At 35.4% G+C, this 27,737-nt stretch overlaps 1 protein-coding gene across 1 annotated transcript; it reads right to left on the bottom strand.

Annotated features, from left to right (window-relative positions):
- Positions 1–934: 934 nt before the first annotated feature.
- LOC102441377 (solute carrier family 22 member 10-like) lies at positions 935–20,087 on the bottom strand. The gene is made up of 10 exons (XM_006085312.1): positions 19,686–20,087; positions 14,968–15,071; positions 13,446–13,600; positions 13,195–13,363; positions 12,356–12,479; positions 10,911–11,026; positions 6,720–6,934; positions 3,420–3,528; positions 1,871–2,074; positions 935–1,007 (listed from the first exon to the last, which is right to left on the bottom strand). The coding sequence occupies exons 1-10, from the start codon at positions 20,085–20,087 to the stop codon at positions 935–937; spliced, it is 1,671 nt and encodes a 556-aa protein (XP_006085374.1).
- Positions 20,088–27,737: the final 7,650 nt, after the last annotated feature.

Here is a 27,737-nt window from a genome sequence, read left to right as displayed (position 1 = left end):
TTAAATGAGCTTTTTAAAATTAAGAATATATACTTTTATATTTATTAAAAATTTTTAGCCTTTCTTATGCTCTTCCACCCTTTACCCACTTTTTCTTTAACGTTTCCTCCACAGACTGGTCCTACCTTATTTATATATAAATAAGCTGTAATATGTAATAGTAAATAGTCATATAGCAAATTTAAAAGGACTGCATTTTATTCCTTTGGTTGCTCATCAAGAACCAAATAGTCTTCAATGCATAGTCTAATAATGCAAACTCAAGTATTTTTTGATAAATTATTCAGAACTTATTTTATATAAGAAATATTGAATGTAAATTGAGGACAGAGATGTTGTGTTTGGCATTTTTTTCTTTGTGTCAGATACATTATTTACACATAAATGGTGCTCCTTTAGTGCTTTCAGAAATAAATTTTGATCTGCAGACAGGGAAATGTAGCCAATATATGAAATTTGGTCTGCATGACAAGAAATCGTAGATGGTTCTATAAAAAAAAACAACCCTCAACCAAAATGTCAAAAACAAACAGCTTGAGGTGACTGAAACATTTTATTCTTTACAGTAACATTTTCTAATTTTTATATTTCAAAATTATTTTATATGCATTATTCACACTGTCATCACAATAACCCTCTAAGGTAACAAGGGCAGATCTCAATATCCCACTCCAAGGGAAGCAACAAGCCTTGAGGAGACACACACTTGCTCAGTGTTTAATGATTAGTAAGGTACTGACCATGAATTGGAACCAGTGTTCCCTGGTTTTAAATCCAGAGGTTTTCCTCATGTGCACCTGAGGAAATCCTAAATGCTCTTCCAAGCCACAAAGAGCGGGTCAGGAATTGACATAATGACATATCTCAGTGTTTGCTCTAAAGAGGATGAATGTGAACAAGCTCTTTATCTCATGGACGCAGAGTAAGGACAGTGTTAACACTCTGTGGTGCCTTGGAGGTCATTGCTCTCTTCTCCGTTGGTACTTGTTTTCTTATAGTTTTTGTGTCTGAAATGAAAGAAACAGGGATGGCAGAATTCATTGTAAGTTTTGGATATAGTGGCAAATAAGTAACAATACAACTTATTTGTATTTCATTGGGCAGTTATAAATCACCCTCATCTTCTCACAGCAATCTGTTGAAGTGGCTTGCTAAATTATTCTCATCACTGATAAGTGCCGAGAAGCTGAAAAAATATAAGTAAATTTCACAGATGTACGCCCAAGAATAGTGTCATGATTCCTTGCATTGGGGTCCTATTTCTAAAGAAAAAAATAATGCAATTGCCAGAAGAGACTCTGGAACCAAAACCCATGTGTTAAATTTTCAGGGATTCTTTTTTTAATTCTCACCCAAAAATATTTTTCCACTGATTTTTAGAGTGGAAGAGAGAGGGAAAAACAGAGAGAAATATCAATGTGAGAGAAGCACATTGATTGGTTGCCTCCTGCATGAGAACCAACCAGGGCCCGGGACAGAGAGGAGCCTGCAACTGAGGCATGGACCCTTGACCGGAATCAAACCCAGGATCCTTCGCTTTATCCACTGAGCCAAACCGGCTAGGGCAAATTTCCAGGAATTATGACTGAAAATCCAGCTCTCAACTTTTTTAAGGCTCAGACCTAGAGCCAGTACAACTTTACTTCTAGTACATTCAAATGGTTACGATGAGTCACAGGACCAACCAGGTTCAACGTCAAATATTTGACTACTAAAATCAGTATTCACCATATCATCACTTACATTGGGATTTTTCAACCATGTTGAAAAATAAGTTATTCTTTTCAAGTTCATCACATGATTAAAAAAATTGATTTATCAAAGAAAAGCTAACAACAACAACAACAAAAAACAATGCCCTATTTCTTACCTTCTTTCTAAATCCTGTATAGTGTCTGGAAGTGGAAGGTTTAAAGTCTCTGGTAGGAAGTAGACACAGATGGCAGCCACGATGGGGAAAGTTCCATGCAGGATTGTTGGCAAGTGTTCAAAATACTGCCTTGTAATGAATGCTAGACTGCTCAGAGATGAGGCCAGACCAGTCATGAATATAATTCCACCCTCTGCTCTGGACCTTGAAAATAAGAAAAAATTGTTTAAATAATTCTTTGTCTTCTCTTGGAGACTTGTTTGTGAAGCCTTTCATGACAACCTTAATACAAGCTCATCTTTCTCTCATTGAGTTCTGTTGGTTTAAAATATGTGTATGGTATCTTGTAAATAAAGACAGGATATAATAGTTAAAATTTGCAATTGTTCTTGTTTTCTACTTTATATTGCTTCAGGGATTCTCCTTGGGCTGAAAATGAAATCTAAATGCCTTACTGTGGTCATTACTATGTTGCCAACTTTGGTGCTCGTGATAGTGTTTCTCCCCTTAAATGTTAAATTTCAATTACACTGGCCTTTTGAGTTTCTAGACAACATGTGGTAGAAGTTTGTTTGTTTGAGTGATTAGGATGTTACAATGACCAGATAGAGTTTTCTAGTAATGATTCAGTTTAAATCATGTTGTAGTTTAAATTCTGAGCCAAAATTCAAAAATATTTAATTGTCTATGGGATTGAGCACTAAGGGAAAAATTTAGCTGTGTAAGACAAAGGCAGGATGGAATTGTAGCAGTGGTCGGCAAACTCATTAGTCAACAGAGCCAAATATCAACAGTACAACGATTGAAATTTCTTTTGAGAGACAAATGTTTTAAACTTAAACTATATAGGTAGGTACATTGTTATTAATTTAATTAGGGTACTCCTAAGGCTTAGGAAGAGCCACACTCAAGGGGCCAAAGAGCCGCATGTGGCTCGCGAGCCGCAGTTTGCCAACCACAGATCTAGTGAATAAAATCATAGCGTGATTTTAGAAAGAAAGCTTAGTAGGTTTTTGATGAATGTGTTTGTGGAGGTGAGAGGGATTCAATGGAAAATCTCTGGGGACAAGTAGTTATGATTACTTTAAAAAATATCAGAATTTTGAGAAAATATTCTAGACTAACTGTGGGTAATCATAATTTTTGCCAAGGATGGTGTTTACTTTTTTTTTTTATCCCTCACCCAAGGAAGTTTTCTTTTTCCCCATTGCTTTTTAGAGAGAATGGAAGAAAGGGGGGAGAGAGAGAGAGAGAGAGAGAGAGAGAGAGAAAAGACACATCAACTTGTTGCCTCCTGCAGGAGCCCCAACTGGCTGGGGATCAAACCTGCAACTCAAGTACGTGCCCTTGACCAGGAATCAAACCCAAGATCCTTCAGTGCTCAGACTAATGCTCTAACCACTGAACACACTGGCCAGGGCCCAAGGGTGGTTTTTAAATTGCCATGGTAATTAGTTGAAGTTTCTTTGAGTACAGACTTCACTTAGACTTATTTAAGTATCTAGCTAATTCCAGGAAACTCTCAGTTTCAGAGAGTTCAGTGGCTTACCTGAGCCCTGTGGGTATGAGTTCATGACTATAGATCATATTCATGCTGAAGTATATTGCCATCGATCCTTTTCCCAACATAGTAAGTCCAAGGCGTATGTAAGGCATGTCTGTGAGGTTAAGGGAATATCATTAGTGTGCCTAAGTCAATATGATGAAAGACATAAATTACCTGGCATTTATAACCTCATTTACCGTCGATTATTTGTAATGGCCCCTTTTTAATGAGTATATATAACATTAAGAATATTTTTATTGATTTTTAGTAAGGGTGTAATATTTTACATCATTGTTAAACCAGTATATATAATTATTTTGTTCGGTCCAGAATGATGATGACAAAGTTAATGACGATGATTAGAAAAACAGCTTTATGTAAGGGTAGGAAATGTGTGATATTTTTCATTCTCTACAGTTATGAGATTATAATTTTCCCCTGTTCTGACATTGTTTAGATTACTTCATTTTCCAATATTATGTTCTTGGAGTCAGAATTTGAAGCCACTTTAAAATTCTCTCTAGACCTCCAGATAAACTGCTGCTAATGCATTTGCATGTAATTTGAATGTAATTGAAGGGCTTCTAAGGAATGACAATTCTGTTTGACTTTGGATAGACATAAGAGACACAAGAATTTCTCCCAGTTAAGTGTCATGTTTCTGAAAGTACCATATATCCTTTACTGCCATTGGTATTTGCAAAGAGAAGGGATGAAGAGGTGAATGGTTTCTATACTTATTGATAATATATTTGGGTTCTCAAACCATTGAGAAAATTAGGTTATATTTCAGAAAAGTCCATTGACTGTAGGTTTTCCTGAATATGACAAAAATGTAATAGGGACTTCTATAAAGTCAAAGATATTAACGTTAAGTAAATCCTTGCATTACATGCAAAGTGTTTAAATAGTTCCTCTTAATAGCCTGAAACCTGAGTTCCCATTTATCTCAGTTAAAATTCAAATACTTACCAGACTCTAAACCCCAAAAGACACACAAATTTCCCTTGCACCAGGTATATAATTCACCATGTTGTTATCAGAAAAAAATTGAGGAAATACTTCCTTCCATTATTAACCTTGATCTTCAATACCAGCTCTTCCATGTGTTCTTGATTGTACCCCTTCTTGAATTATTAAAGATTTTGATATTGTTTATAATGTCTCTATCCCAACTGCTAAATTTCTCATCACTTAGAACATTTGTAGGAAATTATATATATAATTATTTTATGTATTATATATCATATGCCATATATCATATATTGTGTATATTATATATGGTATATATATATATATTATATATATACTATCTAATAATAGACAAACATTGTAATTAACTGTACCTTCGCTACTATTGCCATTGGCTGATCAGCACGATATGCAAATTAACCGCCAACAAAGATGGTGGCTAATTTGCATACTGCAGGCAGGGCGGGACACCGAGAGCCACCATCCAGGCCCCTGTGTGCGACCCCAGGACCTCCGGAAAGCCAAGCTGCAGGCAAGGCAGCCCCCGGAACCCAGAAGCCACCTTGCCTGTGGCCCGTGATCGTGATCGGAAAGCCGAGCAGCAGGCAAGACGGCCCCCTGGGACCCAGGAGCCCATCAGCGAGGTCTGCAGGCTAATCAGCGATCAAGCTATGAGGAGGAGGGTTGGGGGTGGAAGGAGCTATAGGAGCAGCTCTGGCCGAAGACTGAAGACTCCCCCTGGAGAGAGGAGCAAAGACTGAAGGCTCCAGCCGCAGCAAAGACTGTGTCCAGAGCAAAGATGGAAGGTTGTGGCCAGAGTGAAGGTCTGGGTCCTGGGTGCCAGAGGAAAACTGGTGCTGGCAGCCAGGGGAAAGAAGGCCTATTGCACGAATCTTCATGCAACGGGCCTCTAGTATATATATAATTTTCTAGTCTTAAAGACAAAGCTTCTATACATACACATGCACATGCATCTTGAACATGGATTCTGATCTTAATTTTAAAATAATTTTCATTGATATTTTCTAGGAAACTCAAATATATACTCCAAACTCTTTATTAACTTAAATTACCTATTTCACTGCTGCTTATTTTACTAGAATCCTTTCTCATCCTTTACACATTTCAATTTGACCAGGACCATTTCAATTTACTCCTTTTGAACTTGCATAATTAATAATAATGGCATTTCCTTTTCACACTCAAGTGTGCTTCAGTTGAAATGATAAATTATATAGCCACCCTAAGCCAAAGGCATCCATTCCCCAAGCCTACTTCTCTTGTCTTTCTATTTCAGTGAATGGAGACAAAATTCTACCAACTACCAAGTGGGAAAACTAGGGCTCCTGCTTGACTGATCCTCACATTCTCTCATATGCTGACTATTCCACATGCTGTGCTGATGTTGTCTTCTCTTTTCCACATGGGATCTCTACTATGTCACTGGTGGGACATAGTAGAGATCCCAGTGTATATATTTCCAAATAACCCAGAAAAAGAACTTCTTTTATCATTGACCAATATATTTAATGATGCTTTTAAACAGTTCCACAAAGTAAGTTTCTCCATAGTAGAAAACATATTTTATTGATTATTTTTATCAGTAGTCCAGTCCTATGAAAAAATCTATCTGCGATGTTGAGAATAATGTTTCTTGAAGAAAAATAAATGTAAGATTTATGTTTGAATATATAATAGACATATTAATTAAATGTTAATTATGTAATGTATAAATTCAGATATATAATTCAATTACAGTTTATAATACATCAACTTATATAAAGAAATCAATTTACTCAAGATGATTTGGCTCAGTGAATAGAGCATTGGCCTATGGACTGAAGGGTCCCAGGTTTGATTCCAGTCAAGGGCATGTATCTAGGGCTGGCTCCTCCCCAGCCTGGGCCCTGATCAGGGTTCATGCAGGAGGCAAACTACCCATGTGTTTATCTCTCTTCTACTCTAAAACTCAATGAAAAAATACCTCATTCTCAGGTGAGGATTAAAAAAAATCAATTGTACTTTATATCAACTGTATTTATAATCTACATCTATATTTATGATCTAATTCTGTATTGTAGTCTATAATACATAATATAGTTTATATAGTGTCAAATAATATTTATATATAGGTATTGCTAAATACAAATATATGTTAAACTCTGATGTTTTATTATTATTAACTTGATGTTAACATACCTTGATCATGCCACCATGCTACAATGAAGTTATGTCCACACATGAATTGGATCAGTACATTAAACACTAACAATTTTTTTAGATAACACTATCAACATCCTCAAACATTTTTCTGAAAACTGCCATTCTCACCTTTGGGCACGAATATATTGATTAAGATACAAAATCCACCTAAGAAAAGGGCAGAAGCGATTGAAGGCCGCCGTTTAAGGAACTTCATTATAAGGAAAGAAAGACATTTTGATGGGAAGTCCACAGCTCCAAGGAGAGCCTGAGACAAGAACATATTGCTCCCTAAATTTTTTAAATCAGTCAACACTCCATAAACAAAGAAAATTGCAGAAAATCTGTAAAAGAGAATAGAAAGTGAATGGACACTTTAAAAACACCTACATTTTGAATATTTATTAAATTTTTTTCATTGTAGATACACCATGCTTATGAAAATTATAGATACTATAAAAGTCAAAGATGCAGTGCTGTTATACCCCAATTCCACAAAAAGCACAAAGATCAAATGAAGTGAGAAAGACAGAGGTATTTGTGCTAAACCAACTATTTATTATTGAGGGTAAAAGTTATCACTGGGATTTTCACTTCCAAGAGGTGGACTGTTACTAAGGCTGGATAAATGAGGCATAGGACTTATTTTACTTGGTGACTACTGACTTGCTCAACATGATTATCTATCTTTAATTTATACATGTTGTAAATCTTCTCTAAAGATATACAATTTACTTATTAGAAGACTAGAGGCCCAGGGCACAGATTTGTGCACCAGTGGGGTCCCTTGGCCTGGCCTGCGGGGATCAGCCCGAACCAGCTCTCTGACATCCTCTGAGGGAGTCCCGGATTGCGAGAGGATGCAGGCCAGGCCAGGCCGAGGGCCCACTGGGGCTGGGGAGGGACCATGGGAGGTTGGCCAGCTGGGGAGGGATGGAGAGAGGGCTCCAGTGCACATCCAGCCCATCTCGCCCAGTCCCGATTGGAAGACCCCATCAACAAGCTAACCTACCAGTCAGAGTATCTACCCCCTGGTGGTCAGTGCGTGTCATAGCGATTGGTCGAATGGTCACATGAACAGTCGGGCACTTAGCATATTAGACTTTTATTATATAGGATTAGTAGCTTGTACTGCATCTCTGTTCATCAGTTTCTGCATTTTTCAAATAACTGTCTTAGTATTTTTTTAGGGCTAAGTGATTTATGTCACAAAACCTGTAAGTAATGTAAGTGCTAAATAAAAATTAGCAAGTTTATAATTAAAATTATTAAACTAAGAAAAAATAGTATCTCTTTATATAGATTGTTTTAAAAATGTTTTTACAGTTGGCAAAGTATTATGTGATGGAAAAATTTTAACAGTATAGATGTACAGATGTTGCTATATTATAAAATATGGAAAACAATAATTATAGGACACATTATTTTAAGGTATCATAGGGGCATCTAAAAATAAGGCCATACAAATGTCTTGTTCATGTTTTCTGATGGCAAAGCAATTAAGACAGGTCAATTTTAAAAGTATAACAAAAAATGTCTATTTTTAAAAATTCAAAGCATAGTTTTCAATAATCCAGTCAGTGAAGAAATCTTAATATAATTTAGTAATTATTTTGAACTAAGAAATACAACACCATATAACATATTTGACATAGATAATGAAGTATTTAGATCAGTGGTTCCCAGCATGGGGCACATGCCCCACTGGGAGGCAATTTGATTTTTAAGGGGGGCAATTTGAGAATGAATTTTTTATATTTCTTATGGTTCTAGGGGCCTCATATACAGTACATAAATATATATTTTGACAAATAATGCATTTGTTCTCTATTATATTTGAAACTTTATTTGCTATTTTTTCATATCCCTTCATATTATTGTCATTATTTTAACAATTTCTTCCTCACTACTTCAACTGTCATTTCATTATGTTTCTTTTACATGGATACCATGTTCTTTGGAAGCTTGGTTAGGGCAAGTTAATCGCCTCTTAGGCTTCCTCCACATGAATAGGAGTTCACTTTTTGAATAATAAGGATTATATGTCACAGGAGGATCATCAGGATTTTAGCAATGCTTAGGTGGGGCATGGCCAAAAAAAGGTTGGAAACCACTGATTTAGACACAAGTTTCCAATTAGAATAAAAGGCACCAAACTAATTGATTTCAGTATCTTTTTATGGGAAGTAATAAGGAACACAAAGGAAGAAGGAAAAAATGCAATGAAGAGTAGTAATAATTAAATCAGAAATATATCAAAATAGAAGAGTGATATTTGTGTATTTTGGTCTTTGCTCAGATACTAAAAGTTCTCTCTCGGAATTAAGGGACTTACTTGAAATAAAATAAATTTTATATTGGAGAACTTGTATCAATTTTAAATTAACATATTAAAATACCTGGTAATATCAATTAAAGTATATTCATTTTGATTGCATAATATAAAAGCCATAATGATAATTAACTGTTCAACTTGATATCATGTTAAGACCACAGAGGTCTTTAGACATAATTTATTTGGAAGGACTTTAGACATAATTTGTTTATATTTTTTGTACAGGATATTTTTATTTTTTTCCACGTATACATTTATCCAGTCATTTATTTATATCAATATGGACACAGATATTTATTTATGGGGGGGTTAATATAATACTCCTTTTTTTATTTTGTTGCTCAAATTATTTTACCTTTGGCCATTAGGCACAGTAAATTGGCTCCTGCTCCATTTGATATGATATATGATAGTCATTGTGTGTCTGCATTTTTTCCCCAGTACTTCCTTTTTCTGATAGTACAAGTTTGTCTAGGCTCATGTATTTTCTGTGCTCCAGCCCTAGTATTAGCCATTTTTCCAAGTGACCCTGTTGTGTGTGTGTGTGTGGTGTGTGTGTGTTTATAAGAGAATGATGTTACAAATTAAGAACTGGGCAGTAGATACTCATGGTTATCGGAATGTCATTGTGGGTAGGTCCTCTTCTGATGGAGCAAGGAAATACATGCGTGTATACAAACCCAAGTCTATACACCTACTTCTAACTATTTATATATCTGTTTGTATCTATATTAGTCTAAACATGAGTTCATTTGGGTATCTCCAACTCTAATCTAATACGAGGTGGTTCATTCTCGGCATCCTCTCTTGCTTATCTGTAACGTCCTTCTCTAACAATGAGAAACCTGGCTCTCATTCTCCACAAGCCATTGACTTACTTGTTCAATCCTAGTAAGTTCAGAAGTTTCAGACTTGTTAACCTGTCCGCCTATGAGAAACAACTTTACTAACTGGAGTACATATAGTGCTTGTATGCAGTTCCTTTTGTCCTTAGGCTTTCAGTTTCCACTCATTTCTGAAATTACCTAGGTCTACATCTTTTTTCCCACCCCCTTCTGGAGATTGTCATAGAGCTGTGATAACACTTAAATTCTTTAGGCGTCTGCATCTATTCTAAGTTCCCCAACCTCCTAATAGACTTCTTGAAAATTTTCATTTTAATGAAAATTCTGCATGTACTGTAAAGTTACATAGGTTTTTAAAAATGCATGGGGTGGGGGGCATGTATCTAACACCATAGCAAAACACAGTTCAGAACATTTTCACGGTTCTAAAAACCCAGTGCTTTGCCTAGTTAACCTCCCTCCCCTCCTCTTCACACTCCTGACAACCACTGCTCTGTTTTCCTTCTCTATAGCTCTGCCAAGCTTTTTTTTTTTTTTAATATATTTTATTGATTTTTTACAGAGAGGAAGGGAGAGAGATAGATAGTTAGAAACATCGATGGGAGAGAAACATCGATCAGCTGCCTCCTGCACATCTCCCACTGGGGATGTGCCCGCAACCCAGGTACATAGCCTTGACCAGAATCGAACCTGGGACCTTCAGTCCGCAGGCCAATGCTCCATCCACTGAGCCAAACCGGTTTCGGCGCTTTTTTTTTTTAAAGTATGATCTTTGCTATGCCTTGTCATCTATAATAATAAAAGGGTAATATACTAATTAGACTGGGAGACCTTCCAGGAGACTGGCCAGGGAGGACAGTTGGGGGCCATGAGGCCAGCAGGGGAGGGCAGTTGGGGGCGATCAGGCCAGCGAGGGGGGGCAGTTGGGGGCAAGCAGGCCTGCAGGCAAAGTGGTTAGGGGCGATCGGGCAGGCAGGCAGGCAGTTGAGCGGTTAGGAGCCAGCAGTCCCAGATTGCGAGAGGGATGTCCAACTGCCGGCTTAGGCCTGATCCCATTGGGATCTGACCAATACACTAGGTAGAAGGTGTAGTTCCAGAGGTTGTTATCTGAAAGTCATAGAATGAATAGAAAAGACAAACCTCATGAAAAACAGCAGGAAGAGTGTCTTGCACATGATGGGACTTGCCATGACCTTTATTTTCTTGGAACCTTGTTTGAGGAAAGTTAGTTCTTCTCTCATTGCAGATTGTAAAACCTTCAATGTGAAAGGAATTTGAAACATATTGAAAAGCATTAATGGAAAAAGAAAAAAAAGGGGGGAATTGCAGCAAGCCTTCATGATATAGTTTATATTCTCCTCCACATTATTTTATAATCCTACTCGAGAACAAAATAAATATAATTTCTTTGCTAAAGAAATGTGTTCTTAACTCTTGAAATTGTGCATTGCTCTCTTATACATTATAAATTATTTTGAACTTTTTATGTCACTTGAAAATGTACAAATCCTATGTGAAAGTTAAGTAATTATGAATATTACTCCAGCTCTAAGGGGGGAGGAGTAAGACTGAATGAGGTAAAGTAACAAAGCATGTTGAACCTTATACAACCTTAAATGGCTTCTGTTAATATCTTCATTTTATCACTGTGTATTACAGTATTCATGTATTTGTGAGTCTTTGAGCAGAACTAGTCAAGTGTATATTCCAGGGCTATTTCTTTATGAATTAGGAATACTTCCAAGTCTTAGTTCATTGATGCAGTTATAATATATTTTTCCATAAATATCCAGAAAGTGTCATACATCAATACTACTATGAGGAAAGGGAAGAAAACAGTGGATTTCTTCAATTTTTTACTTTTTGTGATACAATAACTTTATGTGTTGGAATCAAGTCCAATTATGAAAACAACAACGCATAATCCTTCTCATGAAGATTGCCTATGGCTTACCCATTTGCATTACACTCTGCATTTAATGTATTCACTATGATATTGAAATATAGGCTATTGCTATTTAGAATCATATTATTCAATCATCATAGACTGCTAGCCTTGTAATCAGTTATTCAGTTATCAGTCCATGATGAAAAATTATTAATGGAGCTTTTCCTTTAGTAAAGAATCTTCTTTTAGTATCTTTGCCATTGGGCTGGGTTTTTCTAATTTGTCTCTTTAAATCAAAACCATGGTGCATAAAGACATTTGAGAGGAAAGGTACTCTAAAATCTAACAAGGAATAATGAAAGGTATTGGGGTTAATACCACTTCCATCATCTAATTTCTAAGGGAGCTTTTCTGAACTCAGGAATAACTTCCATACGTTCATTTTTCATAAGTCTATATAGCGTTATCTTCTTGTCAAATACAATATCCTATCAGACAGGCTATCTCCAGCAGTGATTTTTTCGTTGTTCTTTTCTGATAGGATTAAGAGCTCAATATCTTTGTCTATATTTATGTTCATTTTCGGTTACCGTGGTTTGTTTGTTTTTGCTTTCATTGTGGTGGTACAGTTTATTTATATTGAGTTTGCCTCGACAAAGAAGAAACTTCAAGACATTCCTAATATATTTTTCCTTACCTCAATATTCAGAGTCTCTTCAACATCTTTTTTCCCATTTGTATGGGCTACTTTCTTCATTACTTTGAGTGCTTTTTCCAGCTTGCCAGATACAATCAACCAACGAACAGACTCTGATGTCCACCTTTGTGAAGTAAGGCAGATATTGAAATGGGAGAGGCCAATCCAAAATAATATAAGACTTCAGAAAGACCTAGATTCCATTCAGTGGTGGGATTTATGAGAATATGATGCCTCTCCAATTTGGAAGGAACTCAGGTTATTTTCCTTTCTCAACATTTAACTTATTGTTAATTTATTTTTAAAAAATTTTCTTTGATATTTTATATTTATATTACTTTTAGATTTAAAAACAGCATTTCTGATTTTTGGACTTTTTAAGTTTTAAAAGAGAGATAGTGTCACTGATGCCCCATAAGCTATCGTCCCCATTTTCTTTTTCTTCAAATCACAGGAACTACTTCCAGCTTCAGACAGTAAAGATCCCCCTCCCTCAACCTTAATGGGGTTCCATCATGTTTCTTGCAAGCTTTAGTTTCTCCATATTATTGTCATTAATTACTTTGAGTTTTGTTTTTCTCTAACAAACGTACTCCCTATGAATTATTTCCTTGACAGTGATAGTAATGTGGGTGTGTGAACTCAAGAAAAATTACATTTTTAAATTGCTTATATTAATTAATTTAATGTATTCCTTGAACTTTTAAGATTTCTCTATTGAGTCCTTTTCTGCATTTTTTCTTATTCCCATAGAGAGATGCAGAGTGACCAGCAGTCCATATTTATTTAAAAGCTTTCATGCCTGATATTCACAAAGGAAACAAACAAAGTCTACATACCATAGGGACAGGAAAAAGACAAAGTAAGGCACAGAAATGGACAATTGTAGCATGCGCCAGTCTCGGAAGACATAAGCCAGTCCAGGCAGTACGATCTGTCCAGTGCTTAGAACCAGAGACCTTATTGTTATGATCATGGGTGTGACATTAGATGGCAGCCATTCTATAACTTAAAGAAAATGCATTGACATAAATCTTATAAACAGTGTGCTAAAAATTAGGTGAGAGAAGACAAAAAAAGTCAAACTTACGGAGTACAAGAGTATTGGTGAATATGGTTCCAGTTGACATTGCCAAATGAAATCGAATTATACAGTAAATTGGGAAGGTTGGGGCAAAAATTGAACCAGTGCCCAGTAGTGCAGCCAACAGGGAAGAAGCCAACAACACAGTTTTCCGGCCAAATCTAAGAGGAAACCAATAGAATGAGCAAACAATCTAAAAAAAAATAAGTCTATATACCACTGTACAATTGTATGAATTATTCTGAGAATTTCCAACTTGGGACGTAATGGCTCTTCTGTGTTCTTTTTTTTTCTCATGACAGGTATCCCATTGTATGGCAAAATTCTAATAAATAGACCCCTTTCCTGAAAGAATAAGTTCTGTGTGACCAGAATAGTTTTTACACATCATAGAACTATCAGTATTTAGTTATGTATGGAAAATAATAGCTTTTAGTGATGGTTCATTGGACTGACTCTTCTCAAACAAATCTGATTCATAAAGTTTCCCCTATCTTCTGAATAACTTTATCAGGTCATCATAATATTTCCTTCACCATCCTCCATAAATCCTCTATTTATTCATTTGTAAGGGTTTCTATATATATTCATCATGTTCTGACTAACCAGTTAATATATTTGCACAGTGTTTTTCTAAATATTTTTATTATGTCTAAAAATATCAATAATTCAAGTATGTTTTTCTGTATAAAAGATACTATCTAAATTCCTTAACATGGAGTTAAAATCATTTAAAAATCTTGATTTTTGTATGAAATTTTGCTCTATGCACTCTATCCAATTATTTTTCTATTTTATTTGAAGTGAATCTTCCTCTAAAACTTCTTTGTTATTTTTAGCATTACACCATTAATTTTACTTCTTGATTTATTAGCAAATATATAAGCCTAAACGTAACTGTCATAGTCTTTGTGATATTGTAGCAGATGATACTGTGCCTTGCCAATCCTTATTTCTCAATGTTCTCATACCTTTAAATGTCTTCTGAGGCCAAGCAGCCATTTCCAACGCCAAAGAGCTTTCTCTGACCACAGTAATGAAGTTGTTTGGCACAGGGAAGATTCTAAGCACCACGATATGCTGTCTACCATCTTCTTTACTTTATAGGTGGCACTACTCTGAGGTATGCTAACCGTTACCCAGAAGACCACAAAGGGATTGATCCTCAGGTTCCCATATGGTAACCTGCTTAGTAATATTATGTCACTTTCCTTCCCCTCCCCACTTACCTCTTCATGCCTCCTTGGATCCCATCCCAAATAAAACCTTGCACACAAATCATCCTAGAATTTGATTCAAAGGCAACCCAAACTAAATCTGAAGCCTTCCCTTTCAAATGATGAAGGTCTCTCCTTAAACACTGTTTGGCATTTAGCATGAATCCAGGCTTCAACTATGTAGAATATCTACTTTCTTAATAAGGCTGCTTTCGTCACTTTCTAGGTTTTCAGCCTTAAATGTTGTAATCTTAGAGAATATATGCATTATGTATTTTGGGGTCACTTATGAATCAAAATATGAGACTTACTTGTCAGAAATATAGCCACCTAGAAGAGATCCCAACATGTATCCTGCCATAAAAATGGACTGTGACCATAATTTGAGTGACTTTGATTTACATACTAAATTCCACTGAAAAAAAGAGAATGAGATAGATCAAATGTCACAAACAATATGAAACTGAACATGCAAGTTATAAAATTAGTTAGTATAAGATAACATCATTTTGATGATCTGTACTTGAAAAATGGGAGATGTATGCTTAAAATTAAAAGTTTCAAAGTACTTTATAATATAGTATAAGTACATTTCATAAATGCTCATTTTGTTCAAAGTACTATGAGAAGCTAATACATGCTTTGTTAAAGATTTGAGAAACTATGGAGGGCAAAGAGATATGGAACACATACTTCTGGGATTAATGGAGATGAGAATAAAAGTGAAATGTTAAGGTAATATGTTAATGGAGGAACTAAAATAATCTGAAAGGACAAAAATTTTTTCTTTGAAAAAGTGTAATAAATCTATAACTTGATGCCAGTATGAAAGGGATGGAAAGACTGTGAGGAAAGGGTGAGCATCGTAAGTGTTCTTTAGGCTAAAAGGAGTCAACTCTATTTTATGCCATTGAATTTCATTCCATTCACGAGAGTTGCCAGTAATTACAGGGAGAATTTCTGGAGAGCAAATAACTGTAAGATGATATTAAAATGGAGAGCTCTTATATTTCAGATCATTCAAATTATTTACTGGAATACAGACAACAAACTAAGACAATAATTTGATATATTTAAGTACTGTAACATGATTGGATTTTTGTTTAGGAAAAGAAATTTTGTGATAGTGTTTAAAACATATCAGTGGAGAATAAATATGTAGGGGAGTAAAAATAAAAGGCTATTCAAATAATGGGGATACAGTTGTTTGTGATTTGACTGGTTTGATAGCATTTAGAAGTGGAAATATCAATTTAGACACTCATATAAGTTTTATAATAAGACAATTAAAATTTTGATTAAAAAGATGAAGAAAAGAAAAATTAATTATGGCCCCAGATATTTGATCTGAATAAGTAATCTTTAAAATTTACATTTCTGAGATGTGCAACATTGAGTAGCAAATATTAGTGGGAAAATACATTAGATCAAGGTGTTTTTGAAGCATTCAAATGGATATTTACAATAGGTTATTTTATATTTCAAGTAGTTTCACTGATTTCTTATACTAGAAATCTGAAATTTTGGATTAAAATACGAAAGAAATAATGAGTAGATCCAAGGTGGCAGTGGAGTAGGTGGAAACCACACTCACCTCCTCCTAGTACCAAATCAGAATTACAACTAAATTTTAGAACAATTATCTGAAAAGTCAACTGAATGCTAGCTTAATAGAAGGCTTAAAACCAAGGATTTACAGAAGACACATCAAGACTAGTAGGAAAGGTGGAGACACAAAATGGTTGCCAAAATTGTGAGACAAAGAAACACATCCCAAATGAACGAACAGGAGAAATCCTCAGAAAAAGAACTAAATGAAAGGGAGGCAAACCATCTACTAGCTACAGAATTCAAAACAATGGTTATAAGAATGCTCAAGGAACTTAGGATAAGAATGGATAAACTCAGTAAGGACATAAACAAAGAGATAGTAAAGATAAAACAGGACATAGAAATCATAAAAAAGAACCAGTCAAAACTGAAGAATACTATAGCTGAAATGAAGACTTCACTAGAAGAAATCAATAGCATATGACATGAAGCAGACAATCGAATCAGTGATTTCGAAGATAAGAGAGCAGAAAATGCCCAGTTAGAGCAGCAAAATAAATAAATAAGGAAGGAAGGAAGGAAGGAAGGAAGGAAGGAAGGAAGGAAGGAAGGAAGGAAGGAAGGAAAAAAGAAAGGTAGGAAAAAAGAAAGGTAGGAAGAAAGGTAGGAAGAAAGGAAGTTAGTTCAAAGGACCTCTGGACAGCATCAAGTGTAACAACTTCTGCATCACAGGGGTTCCAGAAAGAGAAGAGAGAGAGAGAGCATGGGATTGAGAACCTGTGAGGAGAATAATAATTGAATACCTTCCTAATATGGTGAAGGAAAAAGACACACAAGTACAGGAAGCACAGAGAGTCCAAAACAAGATGAACTCAGAGGTCCACCCCAAGACATACCATAATTAAAATGGAAAAGGTTAAAGACAAAGAGAATATGATAATATTTAAAACAGCAAGAGAAAGATAGTTACCTACGAGGAGCTCATAGAAGACTGCCAACTGATTTCTCAATAGAAACATTCAAAGGAATAGGCATAAAATACTCAAAGTAATGAAAAGCAAGGACCTACAACCAAGACTACTCTGCACAGAAAGGCTATCATTTAAAATTGAAGGAGAATTATAGAGCTTCCCAGACAAGAAAAAGCTAAAGGAGTTTATTATGACTAAACCAGTATTACAAAACAAAACAAAAGCATAAAGGGACTTCTTTAAGAAGAAAGAAGAAGAGGGTATAGGAGGATAAATGGTGATGAAAGGAGCCTTGAATTTGGGTGGTGAGCACACAATACAATATATAGATGATTTATTATAGAATTGTACACTTGAAACCTATTTAATTTTATTAACCAGTGTCAGCCAAATAAATAGAAAAAAAACAAATTCAACTAAAGGCAAAAACAAACATGCAATATTCAACTTTTTATCAGGGGCATTGGCCTCTTTTCCTTTAGATTGTCAAATTAAAAAATGACAACAGCCAACACAACAATAGCTGCCCAATGGGAATGAGTCAGAATTATACCTAATTTTTTTGTCAGATCCGCAAAAATATATTTCTTGGTGTGATGCAAATTTTGGTAATTAGTTTATGTGTGCTATTAGATGCAAAAAATTGAAAAATGCTGTTACGTTATCTGACATCTCACAAATGCAGCCACTATGGAGGTTAATAAAAAAATTAAAGCCCTAGCCAGCTTGGCTCAGTGGATAGAGCGTCGGCCTGTGGACTCAAGGGTCGTGGGTTTGATTCCGGTCAAGGGCATATGCCTGGGTTGCGGGCTTGATTCCCAGTAGTGGGTGTGCAGGAGGCAGCCAATCAATGATTCTCTCTCATCATTGATGTTTCTATCTCTCTCTCCCTCTCTCTTCCTCTCTGAAATCAATAAAAATATTTAAAAAAAAATTAAAAATGGACCTGCTTTATAACCCAGCAACTCCAATTCTGGAAATATATCCAAAGAAACCGAAAACATTAATCCAAAAGAACATATGCACCCATGTGTTCCTTTCAGTGTTATTTCCAATAGCCAAGATATGGAATTACCCCACGTTCCCATCGATGGACAGGTGGATAAAAAAGTGGAATTATTACTTTATGACTATTAAAAATAATGAAATCTTACCATTTGTGACAGTATGGATGGAATTGGAAGGTATTATACTAAGTGAAATAAGTCAGTCAGAGAAAGACAAATACCATGTTATTTATATGTAGAATCTGAATAACAAAATAAACAAACTAGCAAAATTAAAACAGACCCATATATACTGAGAGCAGACTGATGGTTGGCAGAGGGAAGGCAGTTAGTGAGCTGGGAAAAAAGTGAAGGGATTAAGAAGTATAAATTTGGAGTTACAAAATATTCCTGGCAGTGTAAGGTACAGCACAGGGAAAATAATAATATTGTAATAACTATGTATGGTGCCAGGTGGCTACTAGAAATACTTGGCGGAAAACAGTGTGAAGCCTATGATCATCTAACCACTATTCTGTACACCCGAATCTAATACAGAATAATATGAATGTAAATTGTCATTGGAAAATAAAATTAAAAATCAAACAAAAAGGAAATAATAAAAAGAAACAGTATTCTAATGAAAAATACTTTGTCAAGTGCAGATGCACTAAATCAACAGAATTTTCAAGGAATGGAGGTAAATTGTAGGCTCAGTAACATTAAAGTTTAAATTTGGCAACATATTTTAACAATGGCATTGACAAACTAGAACTGTGGGAAAAAATTCATGATGAACAAATTCATGATGAACAAATAATCTTTTATATTCTCTGAAAATCTGTTTAGGAAAGTAAAATTTCTTTATGAACTCTTCTTAATTTCCATAAAAATTACTTGTCAGTATTCAGTTATCTTAACAAAAATGATGTGTTTATTTATTTTGAATCTGCATGTCATAACAAGTTAGATATAATTGATGAAAACCACAAGTCTGCCACTTACCAATTGTTTTCAAAGGGACATTTTATATTGCCTACCTGAGATTCAGTTGCCTATTCATAAAATGAGAAGCATAGCTAACCCAAAGGATTAATGTAAAATTTACTAAATATTTCCTTCTGTTGAGCTCTTTAATAACATAATGAGCTCTCAAATCTTTTGTGTGGTTTTAAATTTAATAATTTTGACATCCCTAATAGGTGATGTTTTATTTTTTGCTTTGGAAATGTTAATTTATCTGCTTAAGATCACATGCAAGTAATTGCCAAAGTGGGGACTCAAACATTGGTCTACCTGCCTCTCAAAATGACTCTTCTCTACTATAATAGACTAAAAAACTAATACAGTCCCCGAGCGATAACATTTCAGCACATGTTTCCCTTTTCTTGTCCTTCACATATTTAAGTATTTTTGTTATCTGGGTGACATATCCTAAGCCTAAAAGCATCATAAAAACATTTAATTTAGTCTTATAAATGGAAAATTACTGATTGGTGATTTTTTTTCATTATTTCATACCTGGGTTACAATAGTGGAGGTAAATATACTTTGGTCATAGATCCAACCATCCAAGCATGCTTCTGTCTCCAGCTCAGTAGTATTTGTGGCCAAATCACTGGAGTTTAAAAGTTGCCACTGGGTTTGACGGAACCGACGACATTGCTCTAGCTCATTGTTTACTCCCATCGGGATGGAAATTCTCAGGAGGGCCTCCGTGGTTAGGTTCTCAGGATGCTTGCTTTCAGATGTGATGTTGTCAAGGAGATGAACATAGCAACGGTGAGCAGGAATGGCCCCAGAAAAGTTTTCCACTAAGTTGTGAGTGACCAAAAGTACAGTTAATGATGAAGTCGAAAAGACAAGCATAATTTGGTACCTTCCAAAATTTCCCATATGTTGAAGAAGTTCTGAGAAGGCCATGGTGCTGGGATGGAAGCAGCAATGTGAGAAATAAAATTTTTTCTGAAATGTGTTGACATTGCCAAATATTTCTAGTATGACAGAAAAATCCCTCCAAATATTTATTTATAAAAGTATGACTAGAAACATTTAGTTATAATGGACAAAGTGACATTAGCTTTTCTTACTTTCCTATAAAATAATATGTGTTGGCTTTCTATTTTCAGTGATGCTGAGCCAGATTATACATAATATAATACTGTCATTTGGAAAAACTAAAATACTTATACATAAAGAAAGTGATATACAAATAGATTCGGGTACAGATCTAAAAGCTTTGTAGAAAAACAAACTTTTGAGGAATTACTAGGGCAAAAGTTAAAGAAAAATTTAATGTAAGTAAGGTTCAAAGTTACATTTATTTTGTGGGCATGCTGATATAAGAAAATGATTAAAATTGTTTGAACACATATACAGAAATAAGACTCAGAACTGGAACAGTGCTAAGGGTCTAACATAAGGCCCTCCCCACAATAACTATGACTGTAAAAATAACACCTTCTGGATAAGAGGTAACTTGAAGTGTTTTTCCCCCCCTATATTGTAATTATCACTTGTTTCAATCACCTAGGTCATAGTATGTTAAGTATGAATCTTAAGTTATGGTTTTAGAATAAGGACTTTTTTACAGAAAATAATTAGAAACAAAAATAACTTTTTTGAAGAAGCTGTTTATCATAACTATCACATTATTGTAGGTAGCATTGTATACCAGTAGGGAAATGACCATCATTCTTAAAGAGTAAAAAATCAGAAGAAAAATGATATCTACATGGGAAAAATTTATATTATTGCCTTTCATCTTACATAAATCTAAAATTCTAGTAGATTAAATAAGATGTATAGAAAGGGAAAGCCATACAGCTACATATGGTAATACAAAAGAATTAATTTCTTTAGATAAGAAAATGTGTCCTGAAGAATATTGAAGCATCATCTATGAATTTAAAAACTGATAAAATGTACTATATTATATTTAGAGCATTTGTCTAGACATCCTAAAGAGGTAGAAAATACAAGCCACAAAGCAGAGAAAATTATTTGTTACACATATCACTGATAAAAGCTAGTATCCAGAAAATGTAAACTACACAGCTCAATCATGAGAACACAATCTAGTAGAAAATTAGTAAAAGATTCAATCAGATGCTTCACAGGTTATAAAATTTAACCATATGAAATTATACTCCACTATGTTTCTAATAATCAGAGAAATATTCACCTAGAACAATGTGGATGAACCTTGGAAAAATCTTGAGTAAAACAATTAGGATAATTAATGACATTGCTATGATTTCTTATAACATATAACTCAAAAAAGAGGTAGAAATTGACTATATTATTTTTGATAAAAACAAGAAAAAGAAAGAACTCTTCTATTAAAAGTACATTATATTTACCTTAATGAAGAGTCACCTGATCAGCAGTGTGACTAAAAGTTTGCTTCAGGTGTGACATTTTCTATTTTTTGAACTGAGTAGTATTTACGTGTATGTTTGCTATATAATTTTTTGTCAAACTGTCCAAGTACATTCTATGCTGTTTTCAATAAATTTACAAAAGTGAATGCTTTAAAAAATGTACACATCAAGAGTTTTTAAAAATTGTGCAATTTTAATGAAAAAATATTACAGTTTTATATATAGATAACTTTTAACAACTCAAAAATACTAAGTTGTCTATAATTATAAATATATATGTATTATTCTTTAATTACAATCTAACATCATGATTAATCACATCAGTGTTGAAAAATACTAAAGTTACTTTCAATTTCAAAAAGAATTATCATATTTATGGTGAAGGCAAGTCTGCAAGTATTAGATCTATTTTGAAAATCAGTAATAAAAAGTAGCACATTAACCATATTAAACCACATGCAAAATACAGTTATATTCATTTTTATAGGTAAATAAAAATTGGATCAATAAACAAGAAAATAAGGGTTAAAAATAATTTTTTCCATATGTTTTTAAAGGACTATCTGATTTACAATTAAGGTAGAGCCAAATATGTGTTGATAGAGCTGAGAAAATTGCTCATTATATGGTGAAAATAAAGGTAAATAGACTTTTATGATATGTATATTATCAATAAAGATGAATCTAAAATGTTATTATGCAAAAATAAACTCTAAAACTAACCTAAATTCAGAAAACATATAAAATTCTCTTATGTGCCTGAGTTGAGGGAGGGGGTGGGCCCTAAAAATAATAAAACAAATTGTGGATTTCAATACCACAATTAATGTTTACTAAGAACAAAACAGAATATAATAAAAAATGGGTACATTTAGAAAACTTACATTATTAGACAATGATACCTATATTGAGCAACATTCACTTAGAAATAGACTAATACAGTGAATACTTAAAGTAGTAGATTAGTAATGCGACTTTCACGACTTAAAAATAGTACTATAATAACTTTATTCTTCTTATTACTATCCATTCACTCTTCACAAATGATAAAACAGCAGTTTAAAAAGTTGAAATTTTATAAGGTCACACCATTAGTCAGGAACAAGAGCTATTTGAACCCAGGCAGCCTTATTCTATCATCAAAGTTTTGAAACATATTAGCTATGAGAGATCAATCAGAAGAACCTGCACATCATGTTAGATAAGTTAATTCAGGCCCAGATATTCTTAGCATATGGTTCCACCTGACACCAAGAAGAACAGATTTTCATACCTTTATTGGATTGTCAGTACAACTCACATGCAGAGGCTGTTGCTCAAACAGAACTAAATGCAGCATAAAGTTGCAATATCCTCATATTCCAGGGTGTGATGCCATGCTCTGTAGCTTCCAATTCCTCTGTCAGCTTTGGATGATTTATCTATTATTATGTGTATTTAACTTCTCTCATACTATAAACATTAATTCAGCGTTGTGCAAATACTTAAATTCAAAGGCCAAGTAACACAGTGCAGTAAATACACATGACATTGCATTTTCTACAACTCCAAAGCTTATATATTTTAATGGTGGAGCTGTGAGAATCTAGGTTGCAACATCCTAATATATAAAAAGCCAGGGCCATCACAACGGAAACAACTGGATGGATGACCAAACAGCAGGCTGTGTGGGTCGACAAGGCAGGCAGGGGGTTTAGTGAGGGACAACCAAACGACTGAACAGCAGGCTGTGTGGGGTGACTAAGCCAGCATTGGGGGCAGTTGGGGGTGATCAGGCTGGCAGGGGGGTAGTTGGGGGTGACCAGGCTGGCATGGGGGTTAGTGTGGTGCGATCAGGCTGGTAGGCAGGTGAGCGGTTAGGTGCCAGCAGTCCAGGATTGTGAGAGGGATGTCCTACTGCCACTTTAGGCCTGATCCCTAAATTGGCAGTTGGACATCCCGCGAGGGGTCCCGGATTGAAGAGGGTGCACGAATTTTGTGCACCAGGCCTCTAGTTTAATTATAAAAAATAAACATGACTAGGAAAACACACACCGTGTTTACCTCAAATCTATGTTCGTTTGGCATAGCTTTAAGAATGTGTGGGTAATGCAAATGATGCTGCCACTGAGTACACAGAGAAAGAGATAATATCAAATGGACTAAGGAGAAAAAGGAAAGTATGAGGATGATATCTCATCAAGCAAAGAAAATAATAAAGAGAAATTATTATAAAGAAATAAAATTGAAGCTAGAGATGAAAGGTACAAGCTAAAATGAAATAGCCACTAGGTTGGTCAAAAAGTAAATTTAAACTGCAGAACAAGGAATTAACAGATTTGAAGATAGATATTGAATATAGACTTTATATTAGACGCTAGAGGCCCGATGCACGAAAATTCGTGCAAAGTTGGCCTTCCTTCCCGTTGGTTGCTGACACTGGCTTCTCTCCAGCACCAGGGACCCAGGCTGCTTCCCTCCTCTGCCTGCCAGCAGGCACCTGGGACCTGGGCTGGCTTCCCTTCTGCTCCAGCTTCATCAGGAAGGACGTCCAAAATGACATCCAGAAGATGTCTGGTCTAATTAGCATATTACCCTTTTATTATTATAGACTAGAGGCCTGTTGCATGAAGAGATTTGTGCAATAGGCCTTCCTTTCTCCTTGCTGCCGGCACAGGTTTCCTCCGGCACAGGTTTCCCCAGGTCTTCCCTCCGGCCAGAGCCGTCTTCCATCTTCCATCTTTGCTGCTCTGGCCGGAGCCGTCTTCCGTCTTCGCTGCTCCAGCCGGAGCCACCTTCTGTCTTCCGTCTTCGCTGCTCCGGCTCACCTTCAGTCTTCCCTCTGTCGCTTGGAGCCTACATATGCAAATTAACCTACATATGCAAATTAACAAAGATGGCGGTTAATTTGCATATCATGCCGATTAGCCAATGGGAGGTGTAGCGAAGGTATGGTCAATTACCATGTTTGTCTATTATTAGATAGGATTACCTAATACACATAACAGAAAAAGGACTGAAGAAAAATGCACACGACCTAAAAAATGGGAGACATTATTAAATATACCAATGTAACAGAGGTGCTGAAAGGAGAGAAGAAAGAGAAAGAAACAGAATATTCAGAACCTTAGACTCCTGGCTCTGGAAGTGCAAGGGGGTTGTGCTTCTGGGCCACATGGAACATCTTCCACATAAGACTACTTCTTCATCAGTTTATGTTGTTCATTATATTCCACAGATGAGTGAGATCATGTGATATTTATCTCCAACTGGCTTATTTCACTTAGCATAATGCTCTCCATGTCCATCCATGCTGTTGCAAATGGTAAGAGTTCTTTCTTTTTTTACAGCAGCAGAGTATTCCATTGTGTAGATGTACCACAGTTTTTTAATCCACTCATCTGCTGATGGGCACTTAGGCTGTTCCCAAATCTTAGCTATTGTAAATTGTGCTGCTATGAACATAAGGGTGCATATATTCTTTCTAATTTCTTGGGATATATTCCTAGAAGTGGGGTTACTGGGTCAAATGGAAGTTCCATTTTTAATCTTCTGAGGAATCTCCATACTGTTTTCCACAGTGGCTGCACCAGTCTGCATTTCCACATCCTCACCAGAACTTGTTGTTTGTTGATTTGTTGATGATAGCCATTCTGACAGGTGTGAGATGGTATCTCATTGTTTTGATTTGCATCTTTCGGATGATTAGTGACTTTGAGCATGTTTTCATATGTCTCTTGGCCTTCCTTTTGTCTTCTTTCAAAAAGTGTCTATTTAATTTCTTTGCCCATTTTTTGATTGGATTGTTTATCTTCCTTTTGTTAAGTTGTATGAGTTCCCTATAAATGTTGGAGATTAAACCCTTATTAGTGATAACATTGGCAAATATGTTCTCCCATGTGGTGGGCTCTTGTTGTTTTGTTGATGGTTTCTTTTGCTGTGCGGAAGCTTTTTATTTTGATGTAATCCCATTTGCTTATTTTCTCCTTAGTTTCCATTGCCCTAGGACAGTGATGGCGAACCTATGACATGCGTGTCAGAGGTGACATGCAAACTAATTTTTTTGGTTGATTTTTCTTTATTAAATGGCATTTAAATATATGATATAAATATCAAAAATATAAATCTTTGTTTTACTATGGTTGCAAATATCAAAAAATTTCTATATGTAACATGGCACCAGAGTTAAGTTAGGGTTTTTCAAAATGCTGACACGCCGAGCTCAAAAGGTTCGCCATCACTGCCCTAGGAGCTGTATCGATAAAGATATTGCTATACATATGTCTGCTATTTTGCTGCCTATGGAGTCTTGTAGGATTTTTATGGTTTCCTGTCTTACATTTAAGTCCTTTAGCCATTTTGAGTTTGTTTTTGTGTATGTTGTAAGTTGGTGATCTAGTTTCATTTTTTTTGCATGTATCTGACCAAATTTCCCAGCACCATTTATTGAAGAGACTGTCTTGACTCCATTGTATGCTCTTGCCTCCGTTGTCAAATATAAATTGAGCATAATGGCTTGGGTTGCTTTCTGTGTTCTCTGTTCTATAAGCATGGAACAGACTGTCAAACTTCAGTGGGAATGCAGGGGAGGGAAGTGGGGGTAGGAGATCAACGGAAGGACTTGTATGCATGCATATAAGCATAACCAATGGACACAGACACTAGGGGGGTAAGGGCATGTGCTGGGGGTTGAGGGTGGCCAGGGAGAAGTTAATGGGGGGAAAAGGAGACATATGTAGTACTATATGTAATACTTTAAACAGTAAAGCATTTATTTTTTAAAAAAGCGAACTCTCAAGATCCCAAGGTGGGAGTAAAATGACCAAAGAGGAAATGAGATGTACAGAATAAAAGTCTTCATTTTCTAACTAAAACAAAACAAAAAACAAAACCACTCCTTCACGACTGGTGGAGGTCCCAGTTTTGCCAAATACATATAGAAAAACAGAGACAGGCAACATGAGGAGACAAAGGAATGTGTTCCAAAACAAACAGCAAGGCTTGTGGAGAAAAGCAAAGCCTGTGCACCGTGTTTGAGAATGTAAATTGGTGCAGCTACTGTGGAAAACAGTTTGGATGTTTCTCAAAATGATTAAAAATAGAATGACCATACAATCCAGCAACTTCACTAGATTTAGATTTGATAACAATAATTCCAAGACATATTCACCCCTATGTTTATTGCAGTATTATTACAATAGCCATGGTATGAAAGCAACTTGCATGTCAATTAATAGATAAATAAATATATATGTACACACACACACAATATTACTCATCAGTAAAACAGAATGAAATCTATTTGCAACAACATGGATTGACTAAGAGCATTTCATGCTGAGTAAAATATATCAAAGAAAAACTAACACCATATCATTTCACTTATATATGGAATCTAAAACACAAAACAAATTTCCCTAGCTGGTTTGGCTCAGTGGATAGAGTGTCAGCCTGTGTACTGAAGGGTCCTGGGTTTGATTTTGGTCAAGGGCATATGCCCAGGTTGCAGGCTGGATCCCCAATAGGGGGCGTGCAAGAGGCAGCCGATCAATGATTCTCTCATCATGTTTCTATCTCTCTCTCCCTCTCCCTTCCTCTCTGAAATCAATAAATTAACAAACAAAACAGTAATAGACTCAGAGATATAGAGAACAAACTGGTGGTTCCCAAGAGTGGAGGGTGTTTAGGGGATGGGCAAAATAAGTGAAGGGATTACGAGTTATATACTTCCAATTACAAAATATATAAGTCAAGGGAATGCAATGTACAGCATAGGGAATATAGTCAATATTTTAATAACTTTGGTGACAGAAGGTAAGAAGACTTATTGTGATCATTTTGTAATGAACATTAAGTATTGAATCACTATGTTGTACATTGGAAACAAATATAATACAATGTCAATTATACTTCAACTAAAAAAAATAACAAAAGGAAATATGCACAAGAAAGTACTCATGTACTTCCTTAAGGACACAGTATTAATTCAGCCCTGCACAGGTCTCTATGAGTCAAGACATTACATTCCCAATGTGTCCCTGCTTCCTTTTTTGGTAAATTTGCCAAGTTAATTTTTGGTGATTAAGTGCTAGCACTTGGCTTCTGCTAGGCTGCAGTACTATCACCCTATTGAAAATCAGAAACTCCCACTCAATGGTGTCATCTCCTATAGTCATAAATGCCCTGCAAAGCAGAGCAGACAGAAGTTTTT

Source organism: Myotis lucifugus, unplaced genomic scaffold, assembly GCF_000147115.1.
Source record: "Myotis lucifugus unplaced genomic scaffold, Myoluc2.0 scaffold_17, whole genome shotgun sequence".
NCBI lineage: Eukaryota > Metazoa > Chordata > Mammalia > Chiroptera > Vespertilionidae > Myotis > Myotis lucifugus.
Note: the sequence above shows the minus strand (reverse complement) of the source record. Positions and strands in the feature narration are given on the sequence as shown.

Coding starts and splice junctions, on each gene's coding strand:
- LOC102441377 (XM_006085312.1), bottom strand. CDS start 20,087: ATGGCCTTCTCAGAACTTCTTCAACATATGGGAAATTTTGGAAGGTAC. Junction 13,364..13,445: donor CACCAATACTCTTGTACTCC/GTAAGTTTGACT, acceptor ATTTTCTTTAAG/TTATAGAATGGCTGCCATCT. Junction 1,008..1,870: donor ATACAGGATTTAGAAAGAAG/GTAAGAAATAGG, acceptor CTTTCATTTCAG/ACACAAAAACTATAAGAAAA.